The 13,809-nt window shown below is 40.0% G+C and overlaps 1 protein-coding gene across 2 annotated transcripts in view; it reads right to left on the bottom strand.

Annotated features, from left to right (window-relative positions):
- The window catches only part of LGR4 (leucine rich repeat containing G protein-coupled receptor 4), a 78,997-nt gene that overhangs the window by 25,292 nt on the left and 39,896 nt on the right, over positions 1-13,809 (bottom strand). The window contains exons 3-4 of one of the 2 annotated variants that reach the window (XM_062577181.1): positions 3,923-3,994; positions 2,213-2,284 (exon numbers count right to left, since the gene is read on the bottom strand). The exons of the other annotated variant lie outside the window; for it this stretch is intronic. Of the exons in view, the coding sequence (XP_062433165.1) occupies positions 2,213-2,284; positions 3,923-3,994 (144 nt within the window). The remainder of the gene's footprint in view (positions 1-2,212; positions 2,285-3,922; positions 3,995-13,809) is intronic. 2 annotated transcript variants of the gene reach the window in all.

The raw sequence follows: 13,809 nt of genomic DNA on the forward strand, positions 1-13,809 counted from the left end.
TTAAAATGACAGAAATGTACTCTGGTCAAGTACAGATCAGACAGCAAAATACTTCACATTTCTCACTACATTTACCTCAGAAACAATTTGTTCTCACATAGCTGCCAGTTTAACAAATTATGGTGATTTTGCATTGCAGACAGATATCCTCTCAGGAATGAAGCAAGAGGCAACCAAAATCAGGATCCGTATCAGCGGCAGTGGAGGGGATTCTCTCTGAGCTTCTGACATTGACTTTCAAGGACTGTCAGATGAGGTTTGCTTAGTGTATTTCTAACAGTAGTTCTGAAAACTCAGATCTAGTTTTCCACAGATAAAGAAAAAAAAGTTTGCTCCTTATTAACCTGTCTCGTTGTTGATCTTCTGAAAATCGATACAGTTTATTGTTTGTCCATGAACAACAAAGCTACCACAAAGGACAACCTCATCACACTTTAAATTGTCACTAACATTATGATTACGTTATGTCACATGGTTATAACACTTATATTATACAATATTACATAATCATTCAGTGATTTTTTTTCAACACCTAAAACGTCTACTGGTTTGAAATGTCCCTAACTTATTTTTTTCTTTTTTTTCTCCTCTGACTTTATTTAAATGTATGAATTTAAAAAAAGACAGAGAGATAGTGACTTAATTTCTTCATTCACTACTTTTCCTTTAGTTGTTTGTCCCTTCCCTTTTGACCATAAAAATATCACAAAACCAGGCACTGGAGATTATCTATTTACCTATCTATTTACAATACTCCTTGTTTCCCATTTAAAGTTTAAAATGTTAGAGACAAAAGTATATTCACTGAAAACCAAACAGATAATTTGCAGACAACAGAAGTATTGACTGAGATAATTTCCTCTTTGGCATCAGAAAAACACTGAAAGCAGGGAGGGAGGATTTCCTTTATTACTATTCATAAACAGTTATTCACATACTGTCATTTGAAGTGCTTTTATTATAATTCAAAATATACCTTAGTCCGAAGGCCACAATCTCTTCAGAGACATTAAAACAATAGGGAAACGGACATCATAAAAATTAACCTAATTGCAAAGGGAAACATACACGTGCCCTACTCTTGGATCAAAAAGTCTGGGGAAGCCCGTGCCCCATCTTGGCATCCATGCTCACTGCTCTCTCCAGCTGGGTACTTCTCACACTCCCCATTTTGGGCAGGACCTGGTCACTGTTAAGTAGTGGAACCAAAGGAGGTACAGGGACTGCACTAGGGTGGGACACAGTCTGGCATGACAGACTCCTGTTCCTGCCCCACAGCAGGACAATCTGCTACCAATCTTGTACTACCCCATGCAGTGCACTGTGGTTTCCTGAGATGAAAAGAGGCAGGAACGCTGGAGTAATTATGAGAATGTAATGGCCAAGATCCAAGTTTAGGGAATGCAGAAAGCAGCTTTGCAGAAGTTGCACAACTACTACATAATCTACTGTGACAGTGGAAGAAATGGTGTTTTAGGCCAGAAACCTGAATTTTGGCATATATAGAATAGATAATCTTCCCCCTCTCTCTGAAGGCATGCTAAAAGGAGGAAAAAAATACGAACATTCCCCCATCCCACCCCCCTCCATCACAGTGATGAGTACCTACCACCTACAGAACTGTAACTAGGCATTAAGGTCCAATTAAGATGCTTTATAAAACACAAGAAGCCATGAGATAGTATAAGCACCTATAAAATATCTTATGAGCAACTAGAAATAATGGCTGAAGTGTTCATAACTGTCTATGTGATTTCAACATCTTACCATGAAATCAGTGCTACGTGAGTTCCAAACAATACTCCTTCCCAGAAACAGAAACCCCTTTTCCTCCTCCAGATACAAAGGACTTGGGTGTGATTCATTTTTGCACAAGACTTTAAAACTGCTTGAACGTCTTAGGACTTGCAGTAGGATGAGAAATGTTTAACAGCACCACCACTACATTCACGCAGCAGTTTCCTATCTGAGTTTGGGTTTAGAAAGAGTTTGGATTTGCATATCCCTACCAAACAAGATTAATGAAATTCCGTATGAACTTTTCTTGGAAAACTTTGTTTCAGTTGAAATTGCAATATAAAAATCCAGATACATTATTACACAGAAATGATTACACTTCAAAGCTTTATAGCATGAAGCAAATGTGAACAAAGTGACTAAAAAGTAGGTTTGGAGAACAATGCAAAAACAAAGGCACAATAAGAAAACTTACAAGGACTGTAAACCACTTAATCTTCTGATGGCCTCATTAGGTACAGTCTTCAGCTGATTGTTCTGCAGGGTTCTGCAAAAATCCCCACTGTGTTAGTAAAGTAGAATTTGATAATGATCTTTATAAAAGATCTAGCTGACAGAAGAGGCCCAAGGTCCTGTTATGATTTCACAGATTTCTAGTGTAACAAAAGCATTTGAAATTAACATGACAAGATACTCAAAAATACAACTATGAAACAGGAAAATGGTCTATTTCTGTACTATTTACAACTCATTAACTGCATTAATTTGCAGAGAACAAACTTCTGACGTAATGTGCTAAAATTCTCCTGGTAACTCACTGAAAAGGTAGAACAACTTAATAGTGGAACAAATTTGCTAAAATGAATGATATTTTATTATTTTCTTATGAAATCATCCTAAACATGCTACAAAATACACAAACCTCTAATTTTCCTTAAAGCTGCATTAATGCACAACGCATTAACAATCTAATTTACAAAGTGTGTGCACAACAAAGCACCTCTGGGCACAACATTTAAGAGGCATTTAAGGAAACTAGAATCAAGCTGAATTAAGTTATATAGGGTGGTTTTTAGAACTTTTCTTATGAGAGTGCGATATTACATGATGAGTACTTTTATAAACAGTGTAAATAATTGATAGCTCACACAGTTATTATTCGATTTTGGTGCATATTGGTGTAACCGTAATTAGGCAAGTTAGTCAATATAATATCCCAAGATAATATAATATCCCATAATATCCCAAGATCCCAATTTTTCCAACAATTGCTAGAATATCAAGCACTTCCAGTCTCGAGTATTCCACTGGAGACAGCTTCAGGGGCTTTGACACCATGCATTCAATTTACAGGGCATCACCAAGTAGTACTGTAGTAGTCCATTTCCTAATCTGCACCCTGATTATCCTGCGTGTTTATGCTTCCCTTTACAATCTCACAGTCCTTTTTCATCAGCTTATTTAAATACACGTGTAATTAATTATGTATTACCAAGTTAGCACTTGGAAATACTTATGCTAACATAAATGCTTCAATTTCTGAATAAAGGACTGCTTTGTTTTAAAAATCTCAGTAGACAGTAGAAAGTTATTTTCATCCTTAGACATGGAAAAACAGTTGAAGGAAATATTCTCATCTGAGAACAAAAAACAGGATGTGGGAAAGAAGTCTAACTTCTTTTTTTTTTTTTTTTTAATGAAAATTTTCTAATAGCAAGTCAATCTCACCTAAACTATGCATATATGCTGAGGATTTCTACCAGAGGCAGTTCAAAAGTCAAACACTATCTCAAATCTCTGTAAGCACTAGTACTACCTGATAATATCTGAACATCTGATGGAATAAAGGGGGGAAGAAAGGGGAGGCAGACAACAAAAAGCTTTATTTTTTTTCCCCCTCCTTCTCTCCTCTAAGGATTTTGCTGCTACAAGATATAATTCAGAGTTAAGTAAATGTTCCAATTAAATGCAATAATTATGGTTCAGTCAAGTCCATAGCTGTTCAACATCACCGCATACAGCAGGCTTTATAAAAAGTATAGGAGTTTTTTTAAGTTTGAGGTAGGAAGATGTTACAATGTTGTCTAAGCAGAGGAAGAAAGAAAAGTTTCTACCAGTAAACAGGCTGACTGCGCAATAAGAAAGCATACAGCTAACTATGAAGCTTGAAAACTGGATTACTTACAGAACTTTGAGTTCTTTCAAGCCAGACAAGGCCTTTGGATGGATAAAAGAAAGGTCATTGCCAGCCAGTCGCCTGGAAAAAAATTGTAATAATAATTTCAATAGTCAAATACAGTACTTATACAATCATCTAACAAGGGAAATCACCAATGCAACAGATTTTGCAAGCAGTTATGAGTTTTCCAGAGTATACCATATTCATGATCATCACAGTTTTCATCAGCTGCTTCAATCATTACACATTTTTAACAATCAGAAAGCATTATCTAGTCTCATGAATATGCTTTTACAAACCTATTAGAATAAAGGCACCACACAATGATAAAAATTCTTCTGGCTGTACTAGGTTTGAAAAGTGAGTTTACCACCATTAACACGATCCTCAGGCTGTCAGCATTGTTTTGGTGAAACGTGCACTTCTATCCATGTGTTTTTAATTTATAGAGCTGTTTCTGAAGAAACTATGCAGTTAAGTAGAAATAGCTAGATGCTAAAGAGAGGCAGAGGAAAGTCTGCATTAAACATTTTAAATCTGAAGATGATGTTCACAAGTAGACTGTAAATTCACGGTGCTGATGATTGACATAACTGCCGCTGACAGTACCAAAACTTAATCTTGATAGTCTGTCATCTTTTGGTCAGCTATTTGGACAAATTTTTCAGGGAAGAAAACTGTTTCGGCGGGGAGGGGAAGCAGGGAACAGGATCCTAAACAGTATTCACTCTCTCTCAAAATAGGGCTGATTTCAAATTTGCAGTGCTAGACATGAACACAAACTAAACTGTGAAAACAATCATGATATTAAAAATAATAGACACAGAAGATGCTGTAGAAGACAAAGCAGTAAAGTAGAATCACAAGCCAAAAGAGCTGCTTTGGAATAGCTTATGCTCCCCTTTCTCCCTTCCCCCTCTCCTTTTTGTTTTCTTCAAGCATTTTAGGTATGTCCTGATCAGCAGACACTGTGTGGTCCAACCTTGTTGAGCTGCAAATACTTGTGACACTAGGTAGTTTATTAAGGGTAAAAGACAAAAATGTAGAACACCTTGTAAATTCATCACTGCCAAGAGATGCCATCATTTCAGCCAAAGTATCTGCTCCCTGATTTTTGTTTCATAATCAGGCTAAAGACAGACAGTGCTGGAGAAGGTTGTATAACAAAATCATCCAGTGGAAATATTATGCACAAGGTAATAAGTGTTAACTAAAACCCAGTAATTGCAATTAAAAAGACTACAGAATATCAAAACATACCACCGCTGTTAGAAAGCTGCAAAGTGAAATAGCAACACTAAAGAGAAAATACTATTTCTAAAAGGAAAAGGAATAAAATAAACTAGCATCATCTCAGAGTATCAGCTTGCCAAAAAGTAGCAACGTGACTACATTTTTACCTTCGTCTCTCTTTCTAACTACATGAAAGATACTACCCAAAGCTTTTGTTTACTATATAAATCTGCTTGTAACAGAGTGACATAATATAATAAACATGACAATAGCTGTAAGTTGTGGCTCTGACTTCATCATAAGCATGCTTAAATTTCAGCTTCTTCTATTTTTAATACAGGCATCTTGTTCTCCTGGCTGCTGAGAAAGCTCATCTGTGTGGCTTGTGTATGACCCAAGAACACTGAGACCAGAGGGAAAATAAAGAGAACCAACATACACTTACTCTTAAAATACTCTGCCTGCAATTGACCTCAGGATTTTGGAGCTCTGACATTATTTTTCAAATATTTCAATTTTTTTAACAGGAATGAATAATTCCAAATGGCAACTAACACCTCCCCCAAATTCATTTTGTCAGTAGATGTCTAAATCAACTATATTACCTTCATTAGGAGGGGGGAAGGGATTGCAGCATTTCATGGCTTTTTTTTTTTTTTTAATAATTTCCTTAAAAGTTCATTGTAAGAGAAATACTCATGAAACGTGCCAATGTTTTGCTAAAGATCTGCAAAACATATGTTTATTAAAAGAAAAGAAGAAAAGGGGCTCAGAACACTCAAATAGAAACCCTTAACGCCAGAGCAGTTTAACTGAAGCTACAGCACTCGGTTACTCTGACAGCCAAACAGCAGTGGACGCTGGTCATCAGCCACGTACTCTAACGAGCCGCCGTCCCGATAAACGCCCCGCAGCGGCGCTGGTCGCGGCTCCGCTCAGGTCCCCAGCCAAGGGGGTGCTGCGGGACGTGTCACGCATCCTGCTCCCCCTCCTCAGAAGAGGCTCGGCATTACGATTTGCTTTAAAACCGTAAGCCAGGCCAGTCGAACCACCCCGCCATCGCCCCGAGCGGCGCGAAAACTACTCGCGGAGAGCTGGACCCATCGCGCAGCAAGGCCGCAGCGAGGCTCGTGGGGCGCCAAGCGGCAACGCTTCGCCTGCCCGAAGGAGGCTCCTGTTCACTCAGGCTGCTGCAACCAACCAACAGAAGAACTGCGACCCACCACACTTCCGTTCCTCCTCAACCCGGCAGCCTTCCACGGGACACGACCGGCCGAGCGCGCGAGGCGGTGCGCGGGGAGCGCGGGCGGCCGCTCCTTCGGAGGCCTCCGCCGCAGCCCGCGGCGGCGCGCCGGGCCCAGCCCCGGCCCGAGGCTCCCCGGCTGCAGCGCGCGGCGGCCCCGAGCGCGGCCAGCGCGCCCTCGGCCTCACCGGGGTCGCTTCAGCCGGAGAGCGGGCAGAAACGCTGGAGCGGAGAGCGCGCACCGCTGACGGCGGGCAGAACGCGCGGAGACGCCACCGAAACCTGCCGGTCGGGTTTTCCATGCTGTATCTTCTTTCGCTGTCTCAACAGCGGATAAATGCATCCGGATTTTTCAGACAGAATGTTAAAAAGAAGAAAAGCATCTCTCACACATATGGTAAATGGGGGGAAAATCCAAGATGAGGAGGGAAGTCACAGCTTTGGCCAGGATGCAAGCACAGTGAACGACAGCATCTGAGCCACCTTGGAGGCTCTTGCAGGGCAGTAGGCAGAAAACACCTGCTCCTAAAATCTGCGGGAAAAGCAGGAACGAAGCAGAGACGGACAGGAACAGTGACGTTTCCACCAGTGACTAAGGTGGGTGAGCAGCTCCCCTTCTTCCCCCGCCCAGAGGCCGGCTCTCGCGCCCGGCGTGCCCGCCGAGCGTTTCAACCTCCACCAGCCCAGCCGCCCAGGGCGCCGCGCAGCGTCGCCGACGGCACAGCTCAGACAGCGAGCCCCAGCGGGGGAAAAGCAAAGGGGGACAGCAGCCAGAAGGCCGTATGAGAACACGTATGTGCAAGCATGAACTGCCACGCAAAACACAGCTTTTGCGGTCCAAGGCGTACAACTCTCAAAATACTAGGCACAGTCTAACCACACAAGTTATCTTTACCCTAGATTGACAATCTCCTTATAACTGCTTAGTATTGGAAGATGTCGTTCACTTTATTTTTACTTGAAAATAATTTTGCTTTACCCCACTGAAATACTTTCTGCAAATCTAGACAATCAAACTGGCAAAATAATTTCTAGAGTAGCAGAATTACAGAATAGGACACATACAGGGCAATATACCTCTGCTATCCTGTTATACACAGTAGGAGACCAATATCCTCTGGTATTTATTTTAAGTGGCACAGAAAACAGTCTCCAGGTCTAAAGGACACCTTATTGTTACTATAAAAATCAGGATAAAATCCATTTGAGGACTATCTTCCATGAGATCTTGTTCCAAGCATAAATGCCAAGCACAGCTTCTTGCCCTGAAACTCTTCTGAAAGCAGCAAAGATTGTTTTCTCCCTCTCGGGAAATAAAGAGTTCTGCAACCACGACTCTGGCAACTGCAGCACATTGACTGGACCTCGGGATATTTGGGCACTTGTGAAAATTCACACACAGACACACAGTTTTGCTGTGATTTTCTTCCTTGAGAGCTTTCTTGTGATGATACTAACCCTAGCTGTCAATCTAGTCTCTGGTAAGAATATATTAGCCCTTTTATGTATGTTAAGAATTTACTTCTTAAATGCATATGAATCAATATTCTCTCCCCGCCTTCTTTCCATGATCAACTGTAATCTAACTTCCTTGAAAATTCAGATACTGGTAAGGAACAAGATCCTTAGGTGTCATAAGAAATTATCTTATTTACTACTTTTATTTCTACATTAACTGCTTTCTGATAAGACCCAAGACTCCTGCTCAAGATCTAATCAAGGCTGAACCTTCCATGGTTCCTTACAGATTTACCCACTACTGGTTCTCTGCCTGTTCATCTTTTTTATTATTACTGTCCAATTTTTATCTATTTCCATCCTTTTGGAAAATATTCTATAACTTCCTCCCTTGCACTTTTGCTATTTCTTCACTTTTTGCTGTCTTCCACCAAATTATTCTCTCATGCTTACTTGCCTGTCCCCATCCCTACATTCAAGGTTTTCAGGGTTCCTTGTGCTTCTCTCACAAACTTGAATTTTACTTCAGATTCTCCTGCAACAGATGTGAACGCAACATGTGAATATGCCTTACAGACTTGCTGGGTATTAGAGCTGAAATTTTCTCCAAGCTAGGAAAAGAGCTTCAGGTTCCACCTATTCCAGAAAATCAGCTGCTTTGAAAGAAATTGTTTTCTTCACAAACGCAAATAATCTTACATTTTACTCAATGTTTTCTACTTAAAAGACAAAAAAAGTCAAAAATAACAACTTTATACACACTTTTAACTTTGGCAATTGATAAACAATATAGATGCATAGTTACATGCCACAATTTATTCATTGAATTTGGAAGTTTTACACACGAGCTACAGATATCTGCAGGCAAAATATCAGTCTCACTGCTTCTCCCTTTGCCTTGAGAGGGCATAAGCCTGCACAGACAGCTCCTACCCAACTTCGGCAGCTGCAAAAGGAGATGTGCCTTTAAGTGAAAGCCGTATTGCTGGACTAAACTTCATCTTGCTTATCTGTGATTAGCAAATGGCCCTTTTGGAACTTTTGTCAGCTGCAACCTGCTGCACTGCTGTGAAGAAAATCAATAACCTACAGATTGTTTCTCCCGATTCTTTGATGCCAATTTAGCATAGCTAAATGGAACTTACATTCTGCTTCTGGTAATGGAAAATAAATTTGATCGCCTATCTCCCTTTCCTACAGTAATTTCAGTGTTATACAACCTCAATTGTTATTTATAAAATCATCAGTTTGTAAGCCAAGACACGCCAGGACTGGAAAAGGATGTCTACAGCTACAGCCAGTACTGAAACTGTACCAACTCCATCAAGCTGAGCAGGCGCTTCTAATCCTGAGACTTTCCTCTTCACCATTTACTATTTTCTCTAAATTACTCTAAACTCCAAGGTAACAGTTTGTTTTCAAAATACATTCTTGATTTAATATTAAAAGTGACTTCCGAGTAAGGAGACTAAACGGACTAATTAAAAAGAAAACAAAACTTTAAAGCCTGTCCAAAAGTTCTACTGTTAAATTTTCAGCATCACTAGCACTCATTGCAAGAAAAAAAAAAAGTGGCTCTACCATATTCCTTTTCGTGGAATATCAAAAAAAAAAAAATCTATAATCTTTCCCTTTTAACAAGAAAACAAATCATGACAGTTTTTGAAGTAAGCAAGCATTCTTGTCTATACAAAATATGCACTATCATTCAATTTGCAAGTAGTATCTATATTTGAGCAAGACTTCCTTGACATAGGAGTCCACAGAATACAACACATGTACTTCAATCAAAATACATAACGTGAAGCGATTGCTATACAACATGAGCTGTTGAACCAAGTTGTTATAGTAGTCCAATCAGTATTCTCTAGCAAAAAACAGAAGTCAAGACAAATTTTCTAACATGGATACGAATCTTAAAAAAACAAGAAACAGTATTTTGTTTTCTTGAAAGTCGTTAACAACTAGTCTACAGTGCTAATGACAAGTTCTTGCAGTAAGCAACTCTGATTTCTGCTGCCGCCAAAGCAGAAAGTTTTACAAAAAGCATCATCATCTGCCTAAATGTGTGTGTTTTGTAGTGATAACTTTCTTCTTTATTATAGCCCAATTAAGCCTATCCTTGACGAGTATCTCAAAGTACTCGTGTGAGTTTGCATACATTGACCGAGGTTCTCCCACTCTGGACTTCTGCTTCCCTCTAATTTGTCACTGCAAAAATAGCAATTACTACAGATTCCATCTCATTTAGTGGAGAAGGAACTACCTGAGACTAATATTCCATATTCTTCATCATGATGACTCAGCTTAAATACTCTACGGCAGAAGTTGGGGGAGGTGTTTTCTGCAGAGTTTTCTTTCTTCTTTCTATCCTCTGGCAGAGACAGCTGTGACTACAAAGTCATGACTAAGCTTCTTTTTGCTGTGGGTGCCAAGAGATCAGGGGCACTCAGCTGTGTTACGGAAACGACCTTCACTGTGGTGGGCTGGCCGCTGAGATAACTCTGCTTTCCGTACTCTGAGGATTTATGGTTGACAGCTCCCTTTCCAAGGACTGAGAGCTTCCAAGCTGGATCCATGGATTTGAACCTGACTTCCACCATGAACCAATGCAGAGCAGGGCAGGCGAGAGAGAGACTGGCTCTCTGTCGTCTGTGCAGCTCAGCAAGTGGCCACTCTGCTGAACTCACTGGAGCTCTTTCAGCATATTCCTTCCTAGCTGTAAGTACATTTCATTCAGCTAGTCTGTAAAGCAGAAACAGAGATCAAAGTAACCAAGCTATGTCCTGATCAACTAATTTGCAACTCTTGAACTATCTACAGATCTGTGCTTTTATAACTGCTATTTGGATGCTTAAAAGGTTTCCAAATCATGTAATATCTTGACAATTAGATGTGAGAGGATGAAAAATGACTGCTGAGATGGTAAATCCTCAGAGTTGCTTTGGTCTGCCCATTCAGCCTTGCTTTTGCCATGGCTTTTATTGGCTTTCCAGGCAGAAGGTCTGTTGAAAGACCAGGCATCTAGTAACACTGCTAAATGTGGAAATGGATTGAATCTATTTGGCAATTAAATCTGTTACCAGTTTTCTAACCAGCTCAGATACAAACTGGGCCAATACAAGACTCAGGATCTGTAGACACCTCTACAGTGATTTTCATTACAATTCTTCAGATAAAGTTTCAGAATGAAGGCACACAGGTTTCCTCTAAATGAAAATCTGACATCTGAATCAGAATCATCTACAATTTTCTTGTTACACGTAAGCAGGAAGCACACATAAGGAACTTTACATGAGCACAGCTTACTTCTGTACTGGAAGGACAAAACCTGACAGTGATAATCCGGCAAGAACTTGACAAAGTATTCACAAAAAAATACACCAAAATAAGCAAATACCTATTCCATTAGGAAGGCAGAAAGGAGTTAAAAGAATGAGTTACTTCCAAGCCATACCTTCTTATCACAACACACAGCATCACACCATGACACTATGACAACGGACTGCTCTCAGAGCTGGCCAACTTCTTTTTCAGAGTTCAGAGACAACGCATTTATCTCCAAGTGTTCAGGATGCATCTTTTCTACTTTTCCTTTCTGTCTAAATATCTAAGATGTTTTCAGAGCTATGTCTGACTCTTCTAGAGATTTGAGTTTGGAACTGGCTACTTGTATGCATGCAAGTATGTCTGTTTGGTCTCATATTCCAGTTCCAGAAACAGAAAGGGGAGCTGGACTGAATTGTACCAGTACTGTTTGGGGGGATCTGTAATTGGAGAGGTCGAGCCTGACAGCCTCTGAGCTCACTTAGACTCCAGAAGTTTCTTATCTGGTTTTTACTTTAAGTCAGCTGTAACCTGGCAGCACAATAAATTCAGGCTTGTAAGATGGGTCTTTGAGCTTAACACCACAAAGTTCAACCTCCTGGCCATTTAGCTAAGCCAGCTTCTGCATGTGCGCCTGTGAAAATGATGCTGAACGCTGAAACTAGAAGATGACAGATAAGGGGAAAGCTTCAATTCCCTCCTTCAGAATGCACTTACAGCAGAACCACCAGTCAAGTCTTGGGATCCTAACAGACAACCATGCCAAGTTTCAAAATTAACATGTAGAAACAGGAACTACAAAGGAACTTCCTCACCTCCTAAAAATAATGGAATTTACTCAACCTACTAATATTTTTCCCCTCTACCAGCAAAAATACACAACTATTTAGCACAGAGAGGATTTTCTAAGCTGCATAAACATTCTTAAAACAGCAGGCTTGAAACTCACCCAGAATCAAACTGATTTAGGACTCATGGTAGATAAGAAAACATTAATTATACACAAGTTGGCCAACATGTTTTTAAACATCATTTAGCATCTAGTGCAGACCAAGTAGGTGATGTTTAAAAATATCTTAGCTGACTGTGGTTAATTCTACTTGGGAGTCTTTGCCTGAAGGTCTGTCTTGACTAGAATTTAAAGGTGCAAGTTACAACATGTCAGCACACATTCTCAAGCTCCAGCATATACAAGGTGGTAAACATTTCTAATATATGCTCGTTGGTCAAGTCGAAGCTTAGGCTTTTAACTTGCTAATACACGTGAAACCTACATCTTACATTTTCTTCATTAGAATTTTACCTCCTGGAATTCAGGCTGGAGCAAATGAAGAAACTACCTCCTCCTCCAGCTGTTCAAATATTCAGAGCTGGCAGAAGGGTGAAGAGCACTCACTGACTTCCAACCCAGTGTCAGCCAGCTATTTCTGAAATAACAAGATATGTCTAAACTGGCTGCCTTTATAACAGAGCCAATGCAGAGAGCTTTCAGTTTGCTGCACAGCTTCTGCAATGAGAGTAGCACGGATAGATATGGGACAGTAACATCTGCTATTGTACCAGCTAGCGTCACAAAAATGTTAAACCACAGCCTCGGTTACCACATTAGCTAACCCAAGTTATCAAGACAACTTTTCCCATGAAGATTCATCCTTATTTTTCTACTTGAAGCAAGCCCTCTCCTCTCTATCTTCCCATTCCAAATCTAAGACTACTTACGTTTATAAACAAAAGAGGAATTACACAGCCTTATCAACATTCCCACACTACCTCAAAAACATTTTTAAATAGTCCCGTCTAAAATATCTAACACTTAGGAACAAAAACTACCTTCCACCAAATGCTTCACAGACAGGTGAGAAAAGATATTGCATCCCAAATTAACAAGAGCTGAGCCCTGGTGGCCTTGCCATAATTCCAAGACATGTCTTATTCAAAAAACCAAAGTAATAAAAGTGGAGGTGAGTGGGCCCCTCACCCCCAAGAATAATACAACTCAGTGCCAATGCAGAAATTAGAAGGAAGAGGACCATCTAAATTACAAACTGAAAGAGATACTACAAAAGCAAGCAGCTGCAACATTTCAGCCAGGTGGTCATCTTCAGCTGCAGTCAAGAGGAAAAATAACTCCAGTCATTTCCTTCGCAGATACTTCCTGATTACAACCTTATGGCAAAAACACCTTATCTTCCACTGCCAGTATGTATTTTAATTAATCCTTATGTTCTCAAAATATACTTTGTCAATTAAAAGCCATGATCAGAGCAATTGGGTTGGGTGGGGGAGGAGATGTTTGAGTAAGACTTTTCAGTGCTGTAAACAGCATGGATATTAAACAGTCTGACTAATTCTCAGTCCTTTCCTGAAAAACTACAGTTGCTTGTTAGTTTTGTTCATTCATCTCTTAAGCAGCAGGTGTTACTTTTCTCTTTCACAAAGGAGAAAACTTATCAGTCTATATTTTCCATGTATCACTATTTCCCTACTTTCACCTACTAAAATAAAAATCTTAATGGAACTAGTTTTTCCTCAAAAAAGAAATCTGAGTGCAGTGCCACAGAAGAGAGACTGTTTCATATGATACATGAACACAAAACAGAACCAGAACAGACTCTGGCAGCAGCACACATCT

This window comes from Rhea pennata, chromosome 5 (assembly GCF_028389875.1).
Source record: "Rhea pennata isolate bPtePen1 chromosome 5, bPtePen1.pri, whole genome shotgun sequence".
Classification (NCBI taxonomy): domain Eukaryota; kingdom Metazoa; phylum Chordata; class Aves; order Rheiformes; family Rheidae; genus Rhea; species Rhea pennata.